General features: G+C 40.5%; 1 protein-coding gene across 5 annotated transcripts in view; it reads left to right on the forward strand.

Annotated features, from left to right (window-relative positions):
* Positions 1 to 27,723, forward strand: part of LOC311081545 (stonustoxin subunit alpha-like) — a 71,509-nt gene that overhangs the window by 14,317 nt on the left and 29,469 nt on the right. For 4 of the 5 annotated variants that reach the window (XM_084112096.1, XM_084112093.1, XM_084112094.1 and 1 more), the window contains exons 2-7: positions 3,915 to 4,032; positions 4,172 to 4,268; positions 20,308 to 20,400; positions 20,577 to 22,301; positions 26,172 to 26,207; positions 26,411 to 26,442. In XM_084112096.1, the coding sequence (XP_083968222.1) occupies positions 3,949 to 4,032; positions 4,172 to 4,268; positions 20,308 to 20,400; positions 20,577 to 22,301; positions 26,172 to 26,207; positions 26,411 to 26,442 (2,067 nt within the window). In that variant the 5' untranslated portion in view covers positions 3,915 to 3,948. Of the gene's footprint in view, positions 1 to 3,914; positions 4,033 to 4,171; positions 4,269 to 20,307; positions 20,401 to 20,576; positions 22,302 to 26,171; positions 26,208 to 26,410; positions 27,101 to 27,723 lie in introns of those variants that run through there. The other variant, XM_084112092.1, reaches the window with a different exon arrangement.

Genomic DNA, 27,723 nt, shown 5'->3' on the forward strand with positions numbered 1-27,723 from the left:
CAAAAGCTTTTGAATTTGAGCTTACAGTTCTTTCATCAACCTGTCTTTTACATAAACTTACAAAATAGATACTTTAACTTAGTCCTCAGATAGAGGAGGGTTATTGCTGCTAGCTCCGTTAAGGTATTTCTGTCCCTCCCAAACTGCATTGAAATGGTATGTTTAGCAGCCAGAATTTAAAAATTTTCAGGGGGAGAAACCCCCTGATCCCTCCTAACATGATCCATATCACCCGTCAGAAAATAATTGCAACTTCTCAGATTGTGCCCCCCCAGAATTTTGGCTTTCATGACGCCCCTGCTTTCATCACCAGCAGGGTGGATTATTGTAATGGACTCCTCACTGGCCTTCCCAAAAAGACCATAAGACAGTTGCAGCTCATACAGAACGCTGCCGCCAGGATTCTGAGCAGAACCAGAACATATGAACATATCACACCAGTCCTCAGGTCTTTACACTGGCTCCCAGTTAGATTTAGGATTGATTTTAAAGTATTATTACTGGTATATAAATCATTCAATGGCCTAGGACCTCAATACATTGCAGATATGCTCACAGAATATAAACCCAACAGATCACTCGGATCATATCAGCTAGAAACACCAAGGGTTCACTCTAAGCATGGCGAGTCTGCTTTTAGCTATTATGCTGGAACCAGCTTCCAGAGGAGATCAGACGGGCTCCTACAGTCACATTCACATCCAGACTCAAAACACTTCTGTTTAGCTGTGCATTTACTGAATGAGCACTGTGCCAATGTTCGTCCGACTGTTTGTACTGTACTGTATTTTATTTTATTTTTCTAAACTGTTTTAATTAGTCTTATTTCTTTTTATTATTTTAATTTCTTCTATGTAAAGCACTTTGAATTGCCATTGTGTATGAAATGTGCTATATAAATAAACTTGCCTTGCCTTGCCTATCCGACAGACTGAAATGGCTTTGGCAAGTGTTAGCTCGCTATCTCTTAACAGAGCTTTTCTCAAATTGTCACTCCGAAACTGCAGAGTTTAGCCCTAATCCTTAAATCACTAATGAATGATTCAATGCTCTCACCTTGTTTCTGACCTCTGGTATGAAATGTGTGTCTTTCCATCGTCCTGTTGTTTTGAGGATTGCAGATTTCACAAATTTTTTTCTTCAAACATTCGGGGTCCTCTCAAGATTCAGCATGTGTAATGATCCTTCCGCCATCTCCCGGCACGCGCACTTCAGCAGCGTAGGCGAAAGAACGCTCTCGTTCGATGGCATCTGGGCCAGCAATGTTGAGAAGGATGTAGGCTTGGGTCTTTGCTGGCTTGTCCGAATGTGCGGCAGCAATAAAAATATCGTACTCCCGCTCAAAATGTATGATGTGGTCATGATTGCATAATCTTCATAAAAAAATATGATAGCCTAAAAAAAAACTGCTTTAAAAAAACTGCTTTGCAACACTGGCTCTTAAGTGGCTTGGAAATGCCACAAAAAAACTAAAACTGTTTTTTTAAACCTAAAAGCGCCAGGTAAACTCCGAATGAGACGACAGCACTTTCCATAACGTTCTCCGCATCTCCAATAGTGTAAAGGAATTGAGCCACTCACAAATAATCTTAGGGCAATGCAAACAGTTTGTGCTGTAGTTAAAGCCCGACTCCGACAAGTCGAAAATAAATGTGCGTTTCCAACAAATTAATAATGTAAACAACAATCTCACAAGTCACGAGAAAAAATATATATATCTCAGAAAGTGTACTGCGCTGGTCTTCCCGTATCAGCTCCGCTTATGAAGCCGGGATCTAATCCTGTTAACATGAGATAAGCCTCTGCTCCCGAGCAGGTTTAAGTTTGCGCACCTGTTGCTATGACAGCAAGTCCAGGATGAGCGTCGAAGAACCAAACAATCCAAGATCATACCAAATCGCCGACAATCAAATCCAGCTAACTGAGTTAGCGACGTACGAAGAACGGCCCCCTGGTCCCTGTAAAAAATGACAACAAAACTGTGAACAAGCTGATATCAGGAGCAACTAGGGCTGCACAATTTCAATAGATAGATCAATATGACTAATAATAATTATTATGATTAAAAAAATATAAAAAATAATTATAATTGTAGTAATAACACCATTTCATTATAATAAACATACAGTATTTAAGATTAAATATAATATAGTAATTAAAATAATAATAATAATAGTATCTTTATTTTATAAGAAAAATGCAGGCAGCCTATAACTATAAATACAGTGAGGAAAATAAGTATTTGAACACCCTGCTATTTTGTTCTCCCACTTAGAAATCATGGAGGGGTCTGAAATTGTCATCGTAGGTGCATGTCCACTGTGAGAGACATAATCTAAAAAAAAAAAATCCAGAAATCACAATGTATGATTTTTTAACTATTTATTTGTATGATACAGCTGCAAATAAGTATTTGAACACCTGAGAAAATAAATGTTAATATTTGGTACAGTAGCCTTTGTTTGCAATTACAGAGGTCAAACGTTTCCTGTAGTTTTTCACCAGGTTTGCACACACTGCAGGAGGGATTTTGGCCCACTCCTCCACACAGATCTTCTCTAGATCAGTCAGGTTTCTGGGCTGTCGCTGAGAAACACGGAGTTTGAGCTCCCTCCAAAGATTCTCTATTGGTTTTAGGTCTGGAGACTGGCTAGGCCACGCCAGAACCTTGATATGCTTCTTACAGAGCCACTCCTTGGTTATCCTGGCTGTGTGCTTTGGGTCATTGTCATGTTGGAAGACCCAGCCTCGACCCATCTTCAATGCTCTAACTGAGGGAAGGAGGTTGTTCCCCAAAATCTCGCAATACATAGCCCTGTTCATCCTCTCCTTAATACAGTGCAGTTGCCCTGTCCCATGTGCAGAAAAACACCCCCAAAGCATGATGCTACCACCCCCATGCACTCATCATTCTTCTTCCTCCAAACACGTTTAGTGGAATTATGACCAAAAAGTTCTATTTTGGTCTCATCTGACCACATGACTTTCTCCCATGACTCCTCTGGATCATCCAAATGGTCATTGGCAAACTTAAGACGGGCCTTGACATGTGCTGGTTTAAGCAGGGGAACCTTCCGTGCCATGCATGATTTTAAACCATGTATTACCAACAGTAACCTTGGAAACGGTGGTCCCAGCTCTTTTCAGGTCATTGACCAGCACCTCCCGTGTAGTTCTGGGCTGATTTCTCACCTTTCTTAGGATCATTGAGACCCCATGAGGTGAGATCTTGCATGGAGCCCCAGTCCGAGGGAGATTGACAGTCATGTTTAGCTTCTTCCATTTTCTAATGATTGCTCCAACAGTGGACCTTTTTTCACCAAGCTGCTTGGCAATTTCCCCGTAGCCCTTTCCAGCCTTGTGGAGGTGTACAATTTTGTCTCTAGTGTCTTTGGACAGCTCTATGGTCTTGGCCATGTTAGTAGTTGGATTCTTACTGATTGTATGGGGTGGACAGGTGTCTTTATGCAGCTAACGACCTCAAACAGGTGCATCTAATTTAGGATAATAAATGGAGTGGAGGTGGACATTTTAAACGCAGACTAACAGGTCTTTGAGGGTCAGAATTCTAGCTGATAGACAGGTGTTCAAATACTTATTTGCAGCTGTATCATACAAATAAATAGTTAAAAAATCATATATTGTAATTTCTGGATTTTTTTTTTAGATTATGTCTCTCACAGTGGACATGCACCTACGATGACAATTTCAGACCCCTCCATGATTTCCAAGTGGGAGAACTTGCAAAATAGCAGGGTGTTCAAATACTTATTTTCCTCACTGTAATTAGAAAGGAATACTTAAGAAACAACAAACAAAGAACGAGAACAAATGGTGACAGGGAAAACTAAGCAGAATATGACAATGAAACTAGACAAGAAAAGGTCGTGACAGGCATCTCCTTTCCTTTCAAGCATTCAAACAGGTCTCCTTGTTGACGATTCCAAGATGGCGGCACTTTTGACGTACCTGAAGCAGCCGAGCTGCATCTACTGTCTATGGTTGGCGACCCTAGCTGCGGTGAATGCACAGGTAAGTGCACTCCCTCAGACAAAATGTGCAAGTGTAACAAGATGAATTTCATGAGATTAAGGATAAAAAATCTTTGTGGAAGTTTTTTTTTAACTTTTTTTTTAGAAAATGATTTTATGAACCATTCCTTCAAAAATAGAAATTGTTACAACCCAAACCTGATGAACTTCAGAGTTTAAATAGAGACACCAGAGGACTTCATTTCTTAGCAGACGAAGGAAACAAAAAACATCCAGGTAAGATTGAAATGTTGTTACAAAATGTGAATGTGCTATCAAAAATATCACTGGACAGATTCAATATCATTTGAAGGAAAAATTAGCTCTGGTTATGTATGTAACCCAGTTCCCTAAGAGGGGTTTGTAATGCCATTCCCATAGTGTCAACACCATGACAGCATCTAGTTCCCCTTTCAGGGAACCAGGTTACATGCGTAACCTGAGGCGTTCCCTTTCGAAGGGAACTCAACAAGTCCTTGTGGATTTGCAGATGCAAAGCCATTATGAGAGTCTCATAGGACAGAGCAATACCATCTATAATCCAATGGGAAAGACACTGCTTGGTGACTGTGTTACTAAAGCAGACCAGAAAACAAGACAGGGGTAGCTGCAGGTTGGAGCAATTAGCGTGCAGAAAGGAGGTGTGCCGACAGGTCAATTGCTACAACAGAAACTAACCCTGCCGCACACCTTGGCCGACAGCTTTCACGACCAATAATAAAGACCCTTCTCCGCGCCCCTACCATTTGGCATGCCCCAACCTTTCTTTTTTTTTTTTAAACTTTCTTTTTTTTTATTTTTGACAAGAAAAAAAAATAAAATAAATAAAATAAAAATAAAAACAGACAGACAGACCAAGGGACATCAGGCAAAATCATGATTAACAGAATTGCTCAGCATCATATGAAACAGGAAAAGAAAAAGAAAATGGAAAACAATAAATACATAAAAATAAATAAATAAAGGCTTATACATCTCAATTTGTTTTCAGATAGGATATCCATTTTTCCCAATATGCTTCACATTTCTTTCGGGCATGTCTTAAAGAAAAAGTCAAATGTTCCATAACATAAATTTCCCTAACTATTTCTATCCATTCAGCAATTGTCGGGGAATCTTTACTTAGCCTTTTCCTAGTTATTGCTTTCTTGCTACCTGCTAAAAGTATTTGTAACAAATATCTATCTACCTTTCTCAGCCCTGTAGGTAGATTTCCTAAATATATAACACTGAAATTAAACTCAAGCTCCGAGCCGACTAATTGAGCGTCAGCGTCAGTTCTGGCAGGCCAGGTAGTCAAGACGCTGCTAATGCTATTTGCTAACAACACTGCCCCGTCAGCTGATCTGCTCCAGCTGAGCTGCATTAGCTGGTTAACTCCCCTCGCTGCTCAATGGCCAAGCTCAAACAAGGCGCCCTATTTAAAGCACATTCAGTTTGCTCATACATGCTTGCTGCTCACTACTGCTGTTCTGTACACTAATAAATCACTCATGTTGTTAAACGTAAAAGTACTGATTCTACTCACCCTATTGTCGGCTATGACTTCCGCCGCTGTCGAGGAAGAATGGCAAGACTCTTCTGAGGAAACCCGGGCATCACCATCGGACCAGCTGGGGCAGGATGCCTGCCCGGAAGATAACGCTACCGTTCGTAGGAGTTCTCGGCGGTTGGCGAATAAATCCTCGTCCCAACCATGCATCGGCGATTGGCCCGTGGCAAAGATACTGGAAACCCTATTTACAAATGACATCCAGCCTCCGCGTGGCGCCTCTCACGAGGACCTATTTGTCCTCCTCTGCGATTCTCTAATTATTCCAGTTGTTGAATCTCCGCCGGTGCCTCCTCCCCAGTCCTCCGGAAAAAAGCACACCTCAAAGCGAAAAAATCCTGAGATGGCCAGCAAAGCCCCAGCACAAAAACGGGCCAGCTGCTCTTTTCGTCCGGGCCAAAGTGCTTTTTCAGCAGATGATCCAGTGCTTATGGCACTTTCTGATGTCCAATCTTCTCTCCTCGACATGTCCGCTAGGATATCAACACTGGAAGGCGGCTCCCTTTCTAGACCTTCCTCGACCACCGTCTCTGCTCAATCGACATCCACCCTGGCTTCAACCGCTGCTGTCTCCGATCCGCGCCAGCCTCAAGTTGATGACGTCACCACGGAATTTGTACCTAAAAGGACCCTAGCAACCGCCGTACCTCTTTCCACTGGCTCGCCTTTTTTCCCACCAGCTGCTGCTATCTCTCATCAGCTGAGGGGACAGATATTGGCAGGTAATGACATTAACCTCGTTAAACTCTTGCTGGGCTCCGAGCTGTGTGAACGGCGTATAGTAGACTGTGGTGACGTACAGGTCGAGCTAAAAGATGGGGACCCTAGACTTTCAAAAATTCTAACTTTTCCCGAGTTCTGTACCGCATTTGGAGTTTATAGGGATGTTATTTGTGAGGTCCAACCAGCGCGCAGAGCCGAACTAGATACTTATCTGGCCATTATTTCTGACCTAGCTCTCTCTTACGGTGGGGTTCTGTTCTACGAGTATCACAAGTCTTTTTCTGCAAAGGCAGCCATGTTCATTCAACGCTTTAATCAGAGACTAGACTGGTCCGTGGTCGATCTCGCGCTCATAAGTAGACACTTCACAGGTCACCAAATCCTGTCCTGCTCTGTTTGCGGCTCTCTCTCGCATTCTTCTAATTTATGCTCTAAATCTAAGCCTATTTCTTCCATGTCTCATCCCGGCCCGAGCCACAAATCTGGCCCCCAGGTGAATAACTTTGGTACTCCTATCTGCTTTAATTTCAATGAAAATATTTGTAGGATGCATAATTGTAAATATTTTCATGTTTGTAGCTACTGTGGGAACGCCCACCCAAAGTCTGTGTGCCCGAGGAGAACCCGCTTCATAAAAATGGAGCGAAAGAAATAAAACCACCAACTCCCATTAACGTCCCCAAGCTGGGACAGGCGTTGAGAAAGCATCCTGACCGCTGTTTTGTGGATTATTTACTGACTGGTCTTGTTCAGGGTTTTTTTGCTGGCCTGCTGCATTTTCCTGCTGTATCTTTTCATTGCCATAACCTATTGTCCGCATCTCAGGAGCCGGAAATTGTGGATGCCTTGCTCGAGAAAGAGGTTAAGAAAGGATTCATGATAGGCCCATTTGATAATTCTCCTTTCCCGATTTTTAGGGTAAGTCCTATAGGGGTAGCCACTCGAAAATATTCGGGTAAAAAACGTTTAATTATCGACCTTTCTGCTCCCCACAATGGTTTGGCTGACAGCATCAATAGCCTTATTCCTTTAGCCCCATTTTCTCTGTTTTATAACACCGTGGATGATGCCATCAATTTCATAAAAAAGGCAGGACGTGGAGCTTGGCTTGCAAAGGCAGATATTTCCGATGCTTTTAAAGTTATGCCATTGCATCCCTCACAGTGGCATTTGTTCGGTGTCGAGTGGAGAAAAAAATTGTATTTTGCGGTTAGACTCACTTTTGGCTGTCGTAGCAGTCCAAAAATATTCGATACCTTGTCTGAGGCTTTGTGCTGGATTCTTCTTAATAACGAGAAATTATTCTTCGTCCTTCATCTTTTAGATGATTTTCTCCTGGTATATTTTCCTTCCGAAAAATCAGACTTCTCTATCTCGACTCTCAAACGCACTTTTTTAGGCGTTCCTCTCTCGGAGGAAAAGACCGTGGGTCCAGTCAAAGTCATCGAATTCTTAGGCATTTCTCTCGATTCAAATCGCATGCAAGCTTCACTCCCCCTTGAGAAATTAGCTCGAATAAGACAAGTTATGAAAGTCGCAAAAAATTCAAAATCTTTTTCAAAAAGGGACTTGCTCTCTCTTTTGGGGCACCTTAATTTCGCGATGAGAGTAATTCCTCAAGGCAGATCATTTATTTCCAGGCTTCTTGACCTTTCTAAATCTGCAAAAGCTCTCAGTGATATAGTTACGTTAGACGCAGGATGTAGATCTGAGCTAAAATTTTGGTCTCTGCTTCTAGATAAATGGAATGGCATTTCCTTTTTTCTTAATGATTTCATGGAATCATCTTTAGCTCTTAATCTGTATACTGATGCTGCACCTTCCGTAGGGTTCGGGGGAATTTTCAAAAACGAATGGTTTGCGTCCGCCTGGCCGGAAGAATTGCGTTCCTTACCTGCCGGTGATTTCTCGACAGCCCTATTAGAATTGTATCCGATCATCGTTTCATGCATTCTGTGGGGTAAACACTGGGCTAGGAAACAAATTATGTTTTTCTGCGATAACAAAGCTGCGGTTAATATAATTAATAAGAGGCGTTCATCCGTTCCATTTATCAACAGGTTCATGAGACGTCTTACATGGCTGTCAGTTATGGGGAACTATCATTTTCGTGCAGAACATATTCCCGGTTTGAATAACCAAGTGGCCGATTCTTTGTCTCGTTTCAATTTTCAGAAATTTCATCTCCTGTGTCCAGCTGCAGCACAATCAAGCCTGGAATGCCCGCCTTTCAGCCAAACCATTCTAGATTGAATAACCCTCTTCAATCCTATATGCATTCTGCTGCGCAGTACATGCGGGGGGGTTTGGCTAGTTCTACATTAAAATCGTATGACTCTGCATGGTCTTATTTCATCAGTTTTTGTGCTGCTTTATCTGTAGCTGCTCTGCCTGTCAATATATCATATGTTAGTGCGTTTATAGTCCACTGCTTCGAGGATCGAAAACTGCAGCCTTCTTCAATCAAAAGTACGGTCGCTGGCATTCAATTCCATATGCACTGCCTGGATCCATCTGCCTCCAGTATTTTGGAAAATCCTTCCATTCGCCTTTTGCTGAACGGGATCAAAAGACAATCTCCACAAGGCAATGATAAACGTCTCCCTTTTACTCTACCTTTGGTTAAACAAATCATATCAAAATTACGGGATGGGTGTTTTGGGCCGTACACCGATCAGTTGTTAGAAACAGTCATTCTCACAGCCTTTTTTGGTTTTCTAAGGGGTGGTGAAATTTCTTCACGCACTTGTTCATTTGACCCAAATCTCAATCTAACAATTTCTGATGTCTCAATTCATGATCACCATTTCACATTATTTTTAAAACATTCAAAAACTGATAAAAATTCTAAAGGCGTAATCGTGTACATCTCTGAGTCTAACACTGTGTTTTGTCCTCTGATTTCCATGTTGTCCTATTTGAGGTACCGCCCCAGTGCTGATCCGCAGGAGCCGCTGTTCGTCACGCAGGCAGGGAAAACAATGTCCAGAAACTGGTTTTCTTGTCACCTACGCCTCCTTTGCCAATTCTGTGGACTGCCCCCAGACCGCTATACTGCTCATTCTCTGCGCATCGGCGCAGCAACAACAGCGGCAGCATCTGCTCCGGTTTTAACCCTTAAAGCTATGGGGCGGTGGTCTTCTGCTGCTTACGAACGATACCTCCGTCCCGACGTTCGGGCTATTCTTGACGCCCAAAAAGCCATGAGCTCAAGTCTCTGATTGTTTCGCTATTAAACACATTGATCATTATTTTGCTCGTGCTCTGCTCAGTATAACTCCCCTGGATGCTCTACCAGCTGTTTACTTCCTTCATCTAGCTCGTTTCTCAGAAGGTGGCTTAGTCATCTCTTCATAGCGCTACATTGTAGACCGTCAAAGACCGATAATTCTAGGTAAACAGCATGTTTTAACTATTGCGGTCTTGGATAGTCATTTAAGTAATTAATTAATAATTTTTACTATTATTTAAATCGCTAAATTAGGGCGGCTCAGACGACACCGTTCGAGACACTCAATTTCTGTTTTGGGGGGGGGGATAGCCAAGGCCGCATTAATGCACGGGCTTACCTGGGCTGAAGCCCAGGGGCCTCCCAAGTTCAGGGGCCTCCCATGTTCAGGTTCATGATGAGCTGAAAAGGTCATTGTTTTAACTTGTCAGATTTTGTCGCTAGTCGCTTGTGGGCGTTGGTAGTGCTGTCGCTCTAATGTTATTGTAATGGTGCGTTCACACCAAACGCGAATAGAGCGTCTGGCGCGAGTGATTTCAATGTTAAAGGGATACTCCACCGTTTTTTCATATTAAACTATGTTATTCCCTTAACTAAGACGAGTTGATACACATACCTCTCTCGTCTCAGTGCGTACACTCAATCGCTCTGTCTTGCGGCGAAACTTTGTTAGCACTCAGCTTAGCCCAGTTCATTCAATATGGGCCAAGCAGAGAAGCTACCAAACACCTCCACATTTTCCCTATTTAAATACAGTTACTCGCGTAGTGTAACTCGACCTAGAACGGTGACACAAAACAAAACGTTGCGCTTTTCTAAGCGTGTAAAATGGATAACTATATTGTATGGCGGAATACCATAGCAAGTGCTTGGAAGCACTTCGACTTGGCGCAGTAATATCTTCACTCGTGAAAAATCCTCTCACCGGCCCCCGCTCCCTCTAGTGAAGATATTGAATGAACTGGGCTAAGCTGAGTGCTAACAAAGTTTCGCCGCGCGCCAGAGCGATTGAGTGCACGCACTGAGACGAGAGAGGTATGTATCAACTCGTCTTAGTTAAGGGAATAACATAGTTTAATATGAAAAAACGGTGGAGTATCCCTTTAAGTCAATGCACAGACGCGTTTATGCGCGTCTAGAGGTCCCGCGGCGCGAATGAGGCGTTTAGACTGCTCGTCTGGCCACATCTATACAAAACACCATTACAAGTGATATTATACAACTATATCATTTTAATTTGACTAGGAATTAGGCTCAAAAGAAACAGTATGCTGTTGGGAGTGTTTTTATATTACCACACAGCAGTGTTCAGTGGATTAAATAATTTACTAGATTAACGATCGATCAATCTACAAATTAAACTCACTCATACTGTCATAAATTACTAAAACGTCATCCGAATTTGACAAATAATCAATTTTCTTGTCCCTAATAGTCAACATAATGCAGGGGAAACTGTAAAATGAACTGCAGCAGTGCTAAACTTGCATCATAAAACTACAACACTCGAACTATAAATGTATGAATTAAACTCAGTGAGACTGTCGAAAGTTTCTTTTCCATGCATCATTTTATTATATTCATGTTTGTGGTTAGTTACAGTCAAATCATATAAAACAGTGAAATCGCCCTTGAACTCTTCTGTCTTGCCTGCACTGCACTCGAGACGGTGACGGGAGCTGAGCTCCATTGAAAGGCTTCTTTCCTATTGGTTGTCGCTCGCGAAAATCGCTTCTCATTTGCATAAAGTTGAAATTTAGTTGCAGTGTGTGGTTGTTAAATAAAGTTTCTTGTGTTTATGTGCTCAGTGATATGTTAATAACAATATTAAAATTAAAAACAATATAAAAAACTCACTGTTGTAGGTCTCGAAAGAAACTAATGCATTTTGTGATGTAGATTACCTAGATAGGCTATTACACTTTTTTAAAATGAGACTCTATAAATCGAGGGGATGGGGGGCCTACAAAACCTCTCAGCCCCGGGGCCTAACATTAGGTTAAGGCGGCTCTGGGGATAGCTCATCTACTCAAAATAACGTTATGATTATAACATATTGCAAATTATCCGTATATTCGTAGATTACTAAGCATATAATTGTTAAAATAAATCATCCTCTGTATCTCAGAGATTGCCAGGTGTGGTTTTGTTTGGGGGATATTTTAGCTCTCACAGTCCTAAACTGTGTGAGCGTTCCCTAATGCTGCTGTCCTCTGACTCTCTGCTATTTCATGGTGCTCATGAAAGGTCAGAGGACTCCCTGAACAGAGCCATACCGCCAAATTTCAATTCAGGAACATCAACTTGTTTGCAATCTATTCAATAAAAATTATTTTTATTGTCTGTGTGTTCTTGACTTAATGGACCTGACAGAATTGACTTTATTGCCTTCACCACCTCTATCCAATACAAAGAAATAATAGGGCATTCCCAAAAGATATGAAAGTGACCAGCAGACATATTACCACACATTCTCCGACACTGACCATGTTCAGAATTGTTACTCTGTGCCTTTTTTATATTAGGAGTTATAAAGAATCTTAAAGTGTTTTTCCAGGTGAATTCCCTCCACAGACCTGAGCTGGAAGTGGTAGATTGTGTCCTACATATATTCAACCAGTCATCTTCGCTTATCTCTATGTTAGCTTCTTTCTCCCACCTCTTTTTTACATACATTGTTGAGAGTCCCCTGTCTAGCTGTAGGCATGAATATAACCTGGATATCAGTTTTCTGTTAGTATTACCCTTATATGCAGCAACAAATACTCTAATCAGGTCCCTTCCCTTCTCTCCGGTAGTTTTAATATGCTTATCAAAGTGGTGTCTCAGTTGAAGGTATCTGAAAAAGTCTTCTTTCCCTAAATTGTATGTATCTATGAGTTTTTTTGAAAGTATGCAAACCGTCAGTGGAAGATATTATACAGTATGAAGTGATCCCTGAATTGGTCCAGTGTTTGAATCTACCATCCAGTCCAGCTGGTGCGAATTCTGTATCATATTTAACCCAACGTAATATTCGTGCATTTCTTTCAAATTCCTTATCTTTAAGTAGTTTGTGCCAGATTTTAAGAGGGACTGCCATCCAGTTATTTAATTTTTTCAGAAGTTTTTTCAGTAGAGTTTTTTCACCCAGTATAGATTGAAGAGGTATGCTTACTTGATTTTTCTCTAGGTCCTTCCATTTTGCATCACACACGGGGTCACACCAACAGACCAGAGAACGTAACTGCGCTGCTCTGTAATAATTTTCCAAGCATGGTAGAGCCATACCACCTTTGTCCTTGGGGAGTTGTAATGTTTGAAATTTAATCCTTGGTTTTTGTTTTCCCCAAATAAAAGATGAGATAGTTCTATTCCAATCACTGAATTGCTTGAGGGGCACTTCAACGGGCAATGATTGAAAAAGAAAAAGCAGTCTGGGCAGTATATTCATCTTTATAGCATCTATTCTGTTGTACATATTCATTGGTAATAGTGACCAACGGTTTAAGTCCGCTTTAATATCAGCTGTTATAGGAATGTAATTGTGGTCATAAATGGCCGAGATCTCTTTAGGTATTTGTACCCCTAAATATTTAATTGTATTACCTTTCCATTTAAATTGACAGATTTTATGAATATTTTCCTGTGGTTCGTAATTGAAAGTAAGCGTTTGAGTTTTATGCAGGTTTAGTTTATAGCCAGAATATGAACCAAATTCTTTAAGAAGAGATAGTAATTTAGGCAAACTTATATTAGGATTGGTAAGTGTCACGAGTATGTCATCCGCATATGCACATATCTTATGTTGTGTGTCTCCTATTACTACTCCCGTTATATCATCGTCTTCTCTAATTGCCTGTGTCAGAGGCTCTATGAAGAGGGCGAATAGAGTGGGACTAAGGGGGCAACCCTGTCGACATCCCCTTTCAAGAAATATTGTTTTAGATAAGTCCCCATTTACTTTAATTCTAGCAGTAGGAGAAGAGTATCAAACCATCAATTACATGTTTATTAAAACCAAATCGGTTAAGGACCAAATATAAATATTCCCATCTGACAGAGTCAAAAGCCTTTTCGGCATCAAGACTTATAACTACGGATTCCATATCACTGTTCCTCATATGATCAATGAGGTGGAGAGCCCGTCTCACATTGTCCTGGGTTTGCCTGTTTTTTACAAAGCCTGTCTGGTCTGTGTCTATTAAATCCGGGATTATGTTTTCCAGTCGTTTTGCAAGTATTGACGCATATAATCTATAATCTATGTTTAAAACCGATATAGGTCTATAGGAGCCGCAGTCTGTTTTGTTTTTACCCATTTTAGGGATAACTGAGATTACTGCTTGTCTCCAGCACAATGGGGTCTCACCACCTCCAAGAACATAATTAAAACAATCATTTAGCATTGGTGTTATGATTTCTCTAAGGTTTTTATACCATTCTGATGGGTACCCGTCTGCACCTGGCATTTTATTTGTTTTTAATCTTGATATTGCCTTGTTTATCTCATCGTCTGTTATCTCCTGAGTTATTATTTTGTTTTGCTCTGTCCCTATAGATGGTAAGTCTAAAGAAGTTAGAAAGGATGATATGACAGCTGACTCAGTTGTTCGAGGTTGAGCATATAATTTTGTGTAGTATGTTTCAAAGGCATTCTTTATGTCTTCCAAATTATGATACATCTCTTTGGTCCTATGGTCCCTTATTTTATGTATAAATCTCTCAGCCTGTTGTTTACGTATTCTCCATGCAAGTAATTTTTTTGATTTAGGGCCATTTTCATAGAAATTTTGTTTAATTAGTTTAGCTCTCTTCTCTACTTGGTTTTCATATAGGTTATTGAAGGTACGTTTAGTCTCCATTATATCATTAAGAACCCTAGTGTCATTATGCTCCATATGTTTATTTTCTAATGATTTTAATTTTTCAATCAGGTCTTTAATTTGTTTATCTTTTTCCTTTTTCTTCTGGGAAGACCACATCATAAGTTTACCTCTAATAACAGCTTTTGCAGCATCCCATAATCATATACTCTTTAAATTCTGTCTTTATATACTTTTGACACTGAGGATCATTCAGAAGGCTAGTGTTAAGTCTCCACAAAGTCTCTTTGGGCTTGTTGTCTAAATGTAAAGTTAAGTACACCCCTGCATGGTCGGAAACATCTCTTATCCCTATATCACAGTTTATAATCCTATGTCTATCTAAATTTAGCATAAAAAAATAATCAATTCTCGAATATGCGGAGTGAGGGTGAGAAAAAAAAGTAAATTGTTTATCATATTGGTGCAGTTCCCTCCATATGTCTATCATTCCAATTTCTTTAAGCATTTTTTTAACATAAAGCGCTTCAGGTCTTATATTTTTTGTTGTATTTGAGGAGTCCAAGGATGGCTGTAGCTGGATGTTCCAGTCCCCCCCACAAATCAATACACCTGATGTTTCCGTAGAGATCATATTAAAAACTTTCTTGATCAGCTGTTTATCATGTCCTGGTGGTCTATAGACATTCATTAATGTAACTTCTTTGTGGTCGATAAAGCCTTTGACCAATAAGTATCGGCCCTCTTTGTCAGAAATTTGTGAGGAGAACTGGAAATTTACATTATTTGAAATCAGTACAGCCACCCCCCTCGCACTTCCTTTTTCGAAGGAGGAGTAATATGAATTTTTGAAACCCATTTTCCGCAACTTTTCATGTTCAATATATGAAAGATGTGTTTCTTGCCAAAAAATGATATCTTGTTTTTCCCTTTTCATTTTGGCGATTACTTTACTTCTTTTAATAGGATTATGTAATCCGTTTACATTAAGTGTGATTATTCTATATTTTTGATGAGGCATTTCAGTCAATATGAAAATCAAAATGTTTACCAAGACGTTTAAACATCCCTAGAAGGCCTGAACAAATGAACTTCTGTCTGTAAAACAAAATAAAACTTAACACATAAACACACACGCTTAACATTAATGACTTCCATCTCTGAAGTACGAGTTCTACTTCCAAAACTAGAGGGGAAGCCCTACATCTGGGAGGGGCCCCTCTAACCGTGGACCAAAATCTCTGACTAAATAAAATCAGAGCCGTCCACATAGAGAAAAAACAAACAAAAAGAAAGAAAAAACAGCCATACATTCCCAGATGTGGTCAGTTTCAATTTCTCGAACTTACATGAATAGGAAAGTTCGCCTGGTCTCATATTACCTCCTGGAAATACGGACCGATAGAGACATAAGATAGGCTACACTCTTACCGGGCGGTCTTTTCAAAAGTTATTCAGTCACTCATGGCGCCTTCGTTGCGTCGAAATCCCTTTAGTTTCTCCTTGATGTGTTTCATGCGTGCATCCCGGTGACGACGTGATGTATCACCTGCTGTTTCCCAGGAAGGTTGCTTCCGTCTCGTCGCGGGTGTAGCCCGGTCTTCAGCCGGGGTCCCGGCCCCCCCGCTCGACATCAATCCCCTTTTCTTCAAATCAACCATCGCCTCTGATGCGCTGTTGTAGATAACTGCACCAGTGTCAAGAAAAACTCTGAGTTTTGCTGGATGAAGAGTCTGAAAACGGAGCCCCTTTTCTTTAAGTGTCTTTCTGATGGTGGAGTAAGCCTTTCTTTTCATGACTATTTCGGTTGGGTAGTCTTGCTCAAAGAAAACTCTTCTTCCGTCGCATTGGATGTTATTTTTTTTCCAAGCGCTGCGGAGCACCAGCTCTTTGGTTTTATACTCCAGGAAATAGACAACCATGGACCTCGGGTTAGCACCTTGCGGTGGTTTGGCTCCAAGGGATCGGTGACAGCGTTGTATAGAGAGGGTGATATCGGGGAGGGACAGCTCCGTTTTAATGAATGTCTCTAAGAACTCCGGTATATTGTCTCCCTCTGCCCCCTCTGGGATCCCGTGGATGCGTATGTTGTTTCTGCGTGAACGCGACTCCAAGTCTGTCAGCCGAGCTTGTAATTTGTCTTGGAGCTCTAAAGTGTGGGAGAGCAACTCACTGTTTTCAGCACCCTGCTCCTCCATGTCAGCCACTCTCTGCTCCGTCTCCGCGACTCTGTCGGTTATTTCTTTTAAATCCGTAACGATGGTGCTTAGTTTCTGGCTAACATCTTCCCTGAAGTCCACCAGTTCCTTCTTTAGTGGCCCCATTGTTTCGATAAATTCTTTTTTCAGGTCCAAACGGACCGCTTTTATCTCGGCGATAATGTTAGCTTGGATAGCGTCCATACCCTCGTGGTCAGCTTGCTTGCTAGCACCGTCGTCAGTATCTCCACTTTCAATCGGGGATTTATCATCCATCTTCGGGTTTTGTTGCGATTTTCCTTTTGTCATTCTCTTGTTTCCCCCTCTCATACTATAAATGCCAACTTTTCCTATCTGGATAACCAGTATTTATTTCGGGGGAGTAAGACCGTCTGGGAGCTTCAAACTTATGCTGCCGACCGCGTCTGCGCCATACCGGAAGTCCGCCCCAACCTTTCTTAATGCTCATTTCTCCAACCTGCATATATCCACACTTGCAAAAAAACTGGGAGAATGTAAGCCTCTGGCCCGACATAAATCCTAAGAGCCTGGACTGGATATAGCAGATGCAATCTCTCTATTGCTACAGCGATTCATGCGGCGAAGGGAAGTACAGCAGGGTGGCCGGTTACAGGAGGTGTGCAAAATAGCTCTGATCATACATGGGGGAAAGTCTAAGCTGGAGGAAGCTACTGACAGGGCCTGCAGATCTCCTACTCTTTTGAGCAATGCCAATGCAAATAGTAGAGCCACCTTAAAAGTGAGAAGCCTCTCTGAGGCTGACTCTAAGGGCTCAAATGGAGCCTCTAATAAAAACAAAACTTTCCAGGACCACAGAAATATCCTAAAAAGGAACTCAGCAATTTTAGATCATACAATTTCCTTGTGGTGGGAGCTCTGGAAGTCAAAAGTGACTCAACATCCTCAGTTGAGAGATCAGAATCTATGAGCTGTTACCTTTCAGGGACAAGACCCAAAGTTTCCAAATCTTCAGCCAGAAAGTAAATAGCCCTCTGGAAGAGCAGTTTGGTTTCTGCCCAGAGCAGGAACTGCTGCATCTGCCTGAATAGGAGGTGCAAGCACAGCTCGCTCTGGTGATTGATGTAAGAGACTCTATTGTAAGTTGCTTTGGATAAAAGTGTCTTTTAAATGTGTACAGTACATGCAAATTAAGCATTTTATATGATATAATTATACTGACCTGAAGGTCGAACGTTTAATTCTGTATTTCTTTGCCATGCCATGTGCTTGCTATGGCTTCAGTGCTTGTTTGACCCCATATTGCTGCTTGCATCTTTATTTTAAAATGGATTTCTTCAGTATTAACTCTTTCCCCGCCATTGATGGAAACTTCCGGCTTTTCAATTTCACTGTTTTACGATAGGGGGCATATTACGTATCTCCTGATCAAAACACAGGTGAAAAAGAAGCAGAAACATTCATTCATCAACATTAAATATCACATTAATCAAAACTGCCTAATGTTACCGAATGAAAAGTTGACCCAGGACAAGCTATAGGACTGTGCAAGCTTTGAGGGAGTTGACCCAATCTACTCCATCCATCTATGTCTTGATCATCGTTCTGAATTAGATCCAGCCGTAGTCTTTGACAAAAACGTGATTTTTTTCAGCTTTTTGCTCAAATTGTTGCTTTTTTTTACTTGAAAAGGAATGCATGAAGCTAGAATAAAACCTTTTTGTTTTTTAAAGCAGAGGCTATGTTCTTTATTTTGAAATTTTGCATGTTTGAGATATTTATACAACAAAATATTCTGGGGGGCATGAAAATTTTGTGGAAATGATCAAATCAAATCAAGTATATTTGTATAGCACTTTTCACAATACAGATTGTATCAAGCAGCTTCACAGTATTAAATTAAAATAAAATAATACAACAAGGTTTGTTTCTAGTGGAATTTATTGATTGATAGAATAAAATTAAATATCCCCAAAATATCCCCAACTGAGCAAGCCAAAGGCAACAGTGGCAAGGAACCGAAAAAACTCCATCAAGTGACCTAATGGTGTCCTAAAACTCCATCAGGTGACCTAATGGAGAAAAAAAAACCTTGGGAGAACCCAGGCTCAGTTGGGGGCCAGTTCTCCTCTGGCGTTTATGAACTAGAGGCCGGATTGTAGTTTGAACTGTGAGATTAACAATATTATATGAATGCCTGGCCGAAAAGATGCGTCTTTAATCTAGTTTTAAACTGGGAGAGCGAGTCTGAGCAACGAACAGTATCAGGAAGACTATTCCAGAGTTTCGGAGCCAAATGTGAAAATGCTCTCCCTCCTTTGGTGGATCTGGATATCCTAGGTATGACCAAAAGCCTCGAATTTATTGATCTTAAAGAGCGCGATGGATTATAGGGCGATAGAAGATCCGTTAAATAGACTGGAGCTAAGCCGTTTAGGGCTTTATAAGTCAGTAGCAATACCTTATAATTAATACGGAACTTTATAGGTAGCCAATGTAGTGATGATAAAATCGGTGTTATATGATCATATTTTCTTGATCTTGTAAGAACTCTAGCGGCGGCATTTTGGACTAACTGTAGCTTGTTTATTGAGGATGCAGGACAACCGGCTAATAAAGCATTACAATAATCTAGTCTCGAGGTCATGAATGCATGAACTAACTTTTCTGCATCAGAAACTGATAGGATATTACGTAGCTTAGCAATGTTTCTAAGGTGGAAAAAGGCTGTTTTTGTAACATACGAAATATGATTTTCAAAAGACAGGTTACAATCGAGTATAACACCCAGGTCTTTTACTGTAGAGGATAAAGTAACAGGGCATCCTACGATGTCAAAGTTGTATTGTGAGAGGTTCTGTGGGCGTTTTTTTGAACCGATAAGTATTACCTCTGTCTTGTCTGGATTTAATAAAAGAAAATTACGCGTCATCCAATCTTTTATATCTTTAACACACTCTGTCAATTTGGATAATTTAGCGTTTTCATCCGGCCGTGATGAAATATATATTTGAGTGTCATCAGCATAACAATGGAAACTAATTCCATGTTTCCTTATAATATTTCCAAGTGGCATCATATATATATTGAGAATAACAGAGGGCCCAACACAGATCCCTGCGGCACTCCATCGTTTACTGGAGTTATGGTAGATTTTTCTCCATTTAAATAGACAAAATGGTAGCGGTCAGATAAGTATGATCTAAACCAGCTTAATGCTTGTCCTTGAACACCAGTATAATTTTGTAGTCGATCTAAGAGTATTGTGTGATCTATAGTATTGAACGCAGCACTTAGATCAAGTAAAACTAGTATTGAGATGCAGCCTTGGTCAGAAGCTAAAAGTAAATCATTTGTGATTTTAACGAGCGCAGTTTCAGTGCTATGATGCGGCCTGAATCCTGACTGAAACTTTTCATAGATATCATTTTCTTGCAAGAAAGAGCCCAGTTGAGTGGACACAACTTTTTCTAGTATTTTAGACATAAAAGGTAGATTTGAAATGGGTCTATAATTTGCTAGGTTATTATGATCTAATTGTGGTTTCTTAATGAGAGGTTTTATAACTGCCAGTTTAAATGTTCTTGGAACATGACCTAAAGATAAAGACGAGTTAATAATATTGAGGAGATGATCAAAAATGGCAATGACAGTGGCTGGCAACTTTTTTCAAAAATGCTGGCGGGTAAAGAGTTAAACAGTATTCATTATAATCAGATGTAATTTTGTTAATATATATTATAAATATTTTAATAATAAATATGACCTTTTATTTGTTTCATTACTGCAGCCCTGGCATCACAGACCATTGAAGTGGCAGCTTTAGGAAGACCTCTGTTTCCTGGTATGCTGTATGACTGCCGCAAGGATACCTTCATTCCAGGTCCTTTACAAACCTAAAATAAATATATAAATAATTACAAGTTTATTTTCCCCTCTTCATCAAATATTGCATCACTAATTACAAATCCTTGTGTAACAACACTATAAAACCTGCATGTTTCTTCAACAGTACATCACTTCCTCGTACATAACTCAAAAAGTAATTTCTCATTTCAGGTGTTACTCTGTGGGATAAGACATCATTGAGTAAAGATCTGGACAGTCGTCCACAGCCCAGGACAGATTTGAAGTTCAGTAGCTCCGACTCTCTTTCCAGTAAGTCCAGTCTCCTGGATGTGAGTGCTTCCCTGAAGGCCAGCTTCTTGGGAGGGCTGGTGGAGGTGGAAGGATCTGCCAAGTTCCTGCGTGACACCAAATCCTCAAACCAACAGTCCAGAGTTACAATGTATTACAGCGAACGCACAAGATTCGAACAGCTCACTATGAGCCATCTGGGTCAGATCACCTACCCTCAGGTCTTTGACCAGAAAACTGCAACTCATGTGATCACGGCTGTACTGTACGGAGCTCAGGCCGTCATGGTGTTTGATCGGACATTTTCAGAAGAGGAAGACAAGCAGGAGATTGAGGGAGAACTGAATGTCATGGTCGAGAAGATTCCTCTATTTTCCATTAAGGGACACGGAGCTGTAGAAATGACAGATGCTCAAAAGAAAGTGGCTGAGAATATTGCCTGCACATTTTATGGTGACGTCCGCCTTGAGCAGAACCCCACCACTTACATAGAGGCCCTAGAGGTGTACAAGAAGCTCCCCACTATACTGAAGGAGAATCCACAGAATGCAGTTCCAATAAAAGTCTGGCTCTATCCTCTTTCTCTACTGGATACAAAAGCAGCTCAGTTGGAGAGAGAAATCACCACACGTCTGGTTTCCAACACTGAAGATATAATAGAGGGGCTGGGAGAAGTAGAGAGGACATGCAACGACCTGTCTAGTAAACCGATTGTAAATGTTTTCAAAGACATTAAAGAGAGGCTGCATTCATTTCAGAGCTCATTTAGTATTTACAAAACGGTGCTCCTGAAAGAAGTGGCCAAGGTCTTGCCTGCTATACGAGGAGGAGAGATGGAGCAAAAGTCATTGGAAGACATCCTGAAGATCCACTACAGCTCCCCCTTTAATGCTGACATGCTTAACCAGTGGTTAGATCATGCAAAGGCTGAAGTTAACCTCCTGAGTTCTCACACCGAGATACTGAAGGGAATCAATACTGAAGACTCAAACCGCCTCAACGCCATCCTCTTTAATCCTGATATTGATGTTGTGGTGTGCTTGACCTTCACATCTCTGAAGTATGAAGACCCGTATCTCTCAACCCTGAAGAAGTTTCTGGAATCTGATGAGCTTAAAGAGCTTGATGTGGGAATGAAACTGCATTCTAGCACTTTAGCATCTGTCAGAAAGTGGTTCACCGATCCTGATGTCACCTCAAAGATGAGAGAGAACTTATCTCTTTTCAGAAGTTTTTCAGAGGCTAATAAAGATGAAAAGAGATATCGATTCATTATTTCTGCCATCTCTGATCCCTCCAGTCCTGGCTCCTCTATCTATCTGTATGAATCAGGGAAGCTGACAGACACACAGTTCCAGCCCGTGTCGAAGCCTCCTCCACCAGAAGTGATGAAGGTCCTGGCGGACAGTGTAATCCTGAAACTGCAGAAGTCCCCAACTGGAGAAACTGTGAGGTACAGAGTGGAGTACCAGCAGAAGAAAGCAGATTCTGGTGCTGAGGAACAGTGGATGATCATAAACACAGCTGATGAAGACTTTACTCTGACTGGATTGGAGTTTGGAAAGCAGTACTTGATCCGCTACAGGATAGTGGGCAAAGTGGGAGTGAGTGAAGCCAGTGACACTATCGGCCCCATACCGTCTTCAGGTGAGTGTCATATGCAAACATTTTTTGCATTAATATATATTTTTTAAATATATAATTAGCTTCATTCACACAGTCAATGTTTGTATTGATGACAATTTTTCCTAACAGGTGTGGCTATTAATAAATGTGTAACGTTGTAAAGTGTTTCCCATTTGACTGTATATATATGAAAGTATTATTTCCTTTGTTCATGTTGTTACAAATAGTCCTTAAAGTTGCAGAGTATATTATGTATTTGATGTCTAATGTAGGCTAGTGTACTTAATCATATGAAATTCACAATAAACAATACAAAGCCTTGAACAAGTAAAACTTACATTTCTCTGTATGAAAACCAATAGGACATTTAAAACTGACATCAAATAAAAAATAAAAAACAATACCAATAATAAACCAAACACACCAAACTAATCAACTTAACACCCAAAAACTGTTGACACTTAAACCCACTGTATGAAGAGTATGAAATGACTAGATGATAACTCCACAACAGCTACATAAATTCACCAACTAACCATTCATAAACGTCCTGTTGCTTCTACATGTTGTCACTTCTTCTTGAGTCTCTCCATCATTGAACATAAAAGGCTAAAAGTTTTTGAAATTTCCAGTGCATGTCTGTGTGAGGTAAAAGGACACACTTGAAGCTCCGCCCTCTGTGCCTGGAGCAGCAGCTCATTTGCATTTAAAGGGACAGACACAAAAAAACTCTGTGTTTTTGCTCACCCTCAAAAAGGGTAAATTTTAACATGCTATATAAGAATATCTGTGGGGTATTTTGAGCTAAACCTTCACATACACGCTTGGTTTCTAGGCAGAAACCAAACTGCTCTTCCAGAGGGCAATTTACTTTCTGGCTGAAGATTTGAAAACTTTGGGTCTTGTCCCTGATTCAGATCTCTCAACTGAGGATGTTGAGTCACTTTTGACTTCCAGAGCTCCCACCTCAAGAAAATCATATGACCTAAAATTGCTGAGTTCCTTTTTAGGATATTTCTGTGGTCCTGGAAACACATACACACATAAACACCACCCCTTTAAGAATTTAAGAGATATGTGTAGCACTCTATTGGCTATGTTCCAATATCTAGAGTGCTCTGGGTTCGTTACTGATGAATTTATATTATATTGTAGGGAAAGAGAATAAAAGCCTGTAAAAATCACAGAATGTAAATGTAAAAAGAAAACATAAATACTCAATTTCAAATTCTCGCTTGTTCCCCTTTTACTTGACGATTAACTAAAGTTGTGAAAGTAACTGAACCTCCAACACCAGTTATAAAACACAGTAAATAACTTTACATTACTCACAATTAAATGGATGGAGTAGGCTATATTCAACACTTTCACATCACTTGCACATTACATTTCTTTTCAGTCAGTTATTAATTATCACTGGGCCCAGACTTTTGGAAAAAAATATAAAACTGTCAAAAATAGTCCCAATAATGTAAACAAATAAGATGAGATGCAGGCCTGAACGATGCTCGTGTGTGGTGGGGCGGGAAAAATACAAATCGCCGCTTCACTCTAACTAGAGCCAACAACAATACTGTAAAATACTACTCACGATCGTCATGCTCACATCATCATCATAGTCCCACGACAAATGGAGAAACAAAGAGAGCGTCAGGAAGGACAAAAAGACTGCTGCACCGAGCAAAAAGTTCAATACTCGCCGTGCGGTCCCGATTAGGGAATCCAACGAGGCCAGGGGAACTTACAGACAATCCAGGGTACCTGAAGCGCTACCTGGTGATGAAATCCAACGTAGCCGGAGGAGCTCAGTCTCCGGTTCATCCAAATCACTCGTGAATAACAAGTGCGTCACATTCGCGAGTATGTACTACATGCACTCATGATGAACTAAAGTAGGAGATCAACACTTTAACTTCTGTACTAAATTATATAGACTCACTACTATTAGTAAAACAAAAGAACACTCAAATTGTAACTGCGTCACACTGTGTGTCGACATGGTTATTTTTTCCTTCTATCTCCTCTTCTTCGTCCCCTCTCCTCTCAATCTCTCCTCCCGTCCCCTCTGGCCTATCACATTGCTCTCCAAACCAAATTGACATGTGAAATACCCAATCAGAGCATAAACAAACTTTATACACTTCTAACAATATAAAATCGTTTTCAATACACGTGAGAAATACATATATACAATATAAATCAAATAAACAAAACAATAAAGATTCATTTTTAAAGAAAATAATATAGATAGTTTCAACAGGGCTACATATGATTTTGTGAAATCAGCATTTAAATCCAAACATCAATGATGCATTTTTATGATTTTACTTATAAATAAAATGTGGCTTCCATGTATTCACAGAAATTCTAATAAGCAGTAGAATTATAATATAGGCTAATTCAATTATTGAGCATGAGACATTTATTGATCTATTGATGTCTCTTTAAAAAAGACTAATAAGGAGGTTGAGGTTTAATCCAAGTCTTATGAAGCGATATGATTACTTTGTATGATGAGCAAAGTGAAATTTAAGTCCTATTCTCTTTCAAATCAAATCTGTGCTCAGTTCATGTCTACAGAAGCCAAATGAAATATGGTGACTTGCAGTGTTGTGCCAGTTCACAGCTTTTCTGAACTAGTTCAAGTTCAGTTCATACATGCTCAAAGTGAACAGTTCACGTTCAAAGTTCACAATTTTAATTCTGAACTAGTTCAAAGTTCAGTTCATTTTACTTTTTTCGTGAGATATTCAAATAAATACTTTTTTTCACACTACGAGCTAGAAATCACTATACGTTCTTTGAAGCTGCTCATTGTAGACATTTGCTCATGACACTGCAATTGTGGGTTTCTTACCAGGTGATGAAACTTGCAGCAGTACAGACAAGGTAGACCAGTTCTATACTTAGTGCAATGAAATCTACCAGCATTTAATTAAAAAAAGAATATATAATATGAAATATGTATATATTTACACTGGATGGATGTTTTAACTCAATGTGCCGTTTCAAATTCGAGAAGGACGTTGTTGATGTCCTAACTTGTTTTTGCTGCGCAGGTGGACATATCTTACACAGAAAGGTAAGATTTTTGCCGTCGGGGTCTTGGTTTGCAAGAGTGTAAAATTGTTTTAAATGTTCATAAGGAGAATCGGTGTCCGTCTCCGTGCCATCGCTTCCACTAGCCATTTTTTTTTAAATTGCAGCGCTTTCTCTCACTCTCGTCTTTGGTCTGTCTCTCTCTCTCTCGCTCCTCTAGCCCTCCGCGCTCTCGTCGTTGCCTGCTACGCGGCGTTGCTATGCCTACCCCGCTCTGCTGCAATTCATCACGGGTAACGTTGTGCGGAAGCCAGTATGCTATTCAACTATTCTCAGCCGGACACTACGTTGCCCGCAATGCATTGCGCACACAATGTCAAAACCATTTCTGTCTGGTGATACATGATTTAAGCGGCACCAGCGAGAATACAGGAGGGAGGAACTTTCTCTCGTTGCGTTTCAAAAGAGAAAACAGATGTCACTCAGTTTTCAATGGAAAACAAATTCCAACGTTCATTTACAGTGATGTCTGCCGTTCATGACACATAATGTGAACTAATTCACGTTCAAGTTCTTTATTAAAAAATGTGTTGCGTTCAGTTCAACGTTCACGAAAAAATGAGCGTGTTCAATGAACGCGTTCTTTTGAACTCGTTCACGCACAACACTGGTGACTTGTCAGTAATATCAAACCCTCAACAGTGGTTGTGTCAGGATCTGGACTCTGTAAACAGCAGAGACATTTCTAAATATCTTCTGTGTTGGAGGATTTCTGCATGTGTTAACAATGGATGCAGGATCACTTTCTCTTGACATGATAATCACACTCTTCATGTCTGTTGATTTCCACAGTCACTGTTCCCAAGACAAGGAGAGACTTCCTACATTGTAAGTCAGAAAACTCACTGAGTGTGTTCATGTTCTTCCTGTAGAAGCTGAAAGAAATCATGACAGAAGAGTTTTACAGTTGATCATGTGAATGATGATTAAACTGCACTGAGACACTGCTGATATACTGAACATGAAGAGTTCAGCTACATTAAAAGATCAGATTCATAATTCCTGATTCTGGTGTGTTTTCTCTCCATCAGATTTCCAGCCGTTCACTCTGGATCTGAACACAGTGAGTAAACACCTCCGTCTGTCTGAGGAGAACAGAGTGATTACTAACGCTTACTCAGACCCCCAGCCGTATCCTGATCATCCAGACAGATTTGATAATTATCAGGTGTTGTGTAGAGAGAGTGTGAGAGGACGCTCTTACTGGGAGATTGAGAGGAGTGGTAAACGTGTGTCTATATCAGTGTCATATAAGAGCATCAGCAGGAAGGGATGGGGTAAAGAGTGTGGGTTTGGATCTAATGATCAGTCCTGGAGTTTGTCCTACTATCCCTACTCGTGCTCATTCTGGCACAATTACATAGAGACTCCTCTCCCTGTAGAGTCCAGCAGTAGAGTAGGAGTGTATGTGGATCACAGTGCAGGAACTCTGTCCTTCTACAGCATCGATGGAGACACAATGAGCCTCATACACACAGAGAAGACCACATTCACTGACACACTCTATCCTGGGTTTAAGGTTGATTATGGATCATCAGTGAAACTGTTGTTGATGAATGAGAATAGCCTGTAGAGGGATTCTACCCATAATGCTTTGAGCTTCATGATAAATCAGTGACAGTGAGATGATGCTCTAGAGTCTCTTAATGGCCCTCATTTATCAATCTTGCGTAGAAACGGGCGTATATATTGGCATAAGATTATGCTTACACACCTCTCATCGCCTGATTTATGAAGCTGTGTGTACCTTTGAAATTCTGGTGTACGCAATACCTGCCCTTGATAAATGCCGCGGCTGAAATCGATCGTCATTAGAATAACACGCCCCTATATATTCAAGTCTCCGCTCCCCCCCACGCCCTCATTTTACGCCATGGACACACGGAAGACGGCAAAGAAGAGAAACTTCTTTGAGAAAGAGAAAGCGAAACCAGGGAAGTGGAAAGAAACCAAATTGATTTCTAGATTTGTATTATTATTATTGACGCTTATTGTTATTTAGAAGAAGAATGTCGTTATTATTATTTGTATTATTATTATTATTATTATTTAAAAGAAGAAGAATGGCATTTTTAATATTTTGTCAGTCTGAATTATTTTTTTGGACATTGAAAGCCTTTCATTACTAAACCCAGTCCGTGCACACTTGCCGGGCCTAACCCTGGCCTAACCATCGTTTCAAAGAATAGTACAACGGCGAGCGCGTCGAGTATAAACGCCTCGTCCGTTTGGGGAGGTGCGCGCGCAGTCTGCGGAGACTCGCGCTGCGGAGCCAGGCGAAAGTATAAACAAGGCTTGAAACGTCAGGTAAAGCGCACAGGCTCGCAACTTAAGGAATACATAT

The sequence above is a fragment of the Abramis brama genome, assembly GCF_963993115.1.
Source record: "Abramis brama genome assembly, chromosome: 4".
Lineage (NCBI taxonomy): Eukaryota > Metazoa > Chordata > Actinopteri > Cypriniformes > Leuciscidae > Abramis > Abramis brama.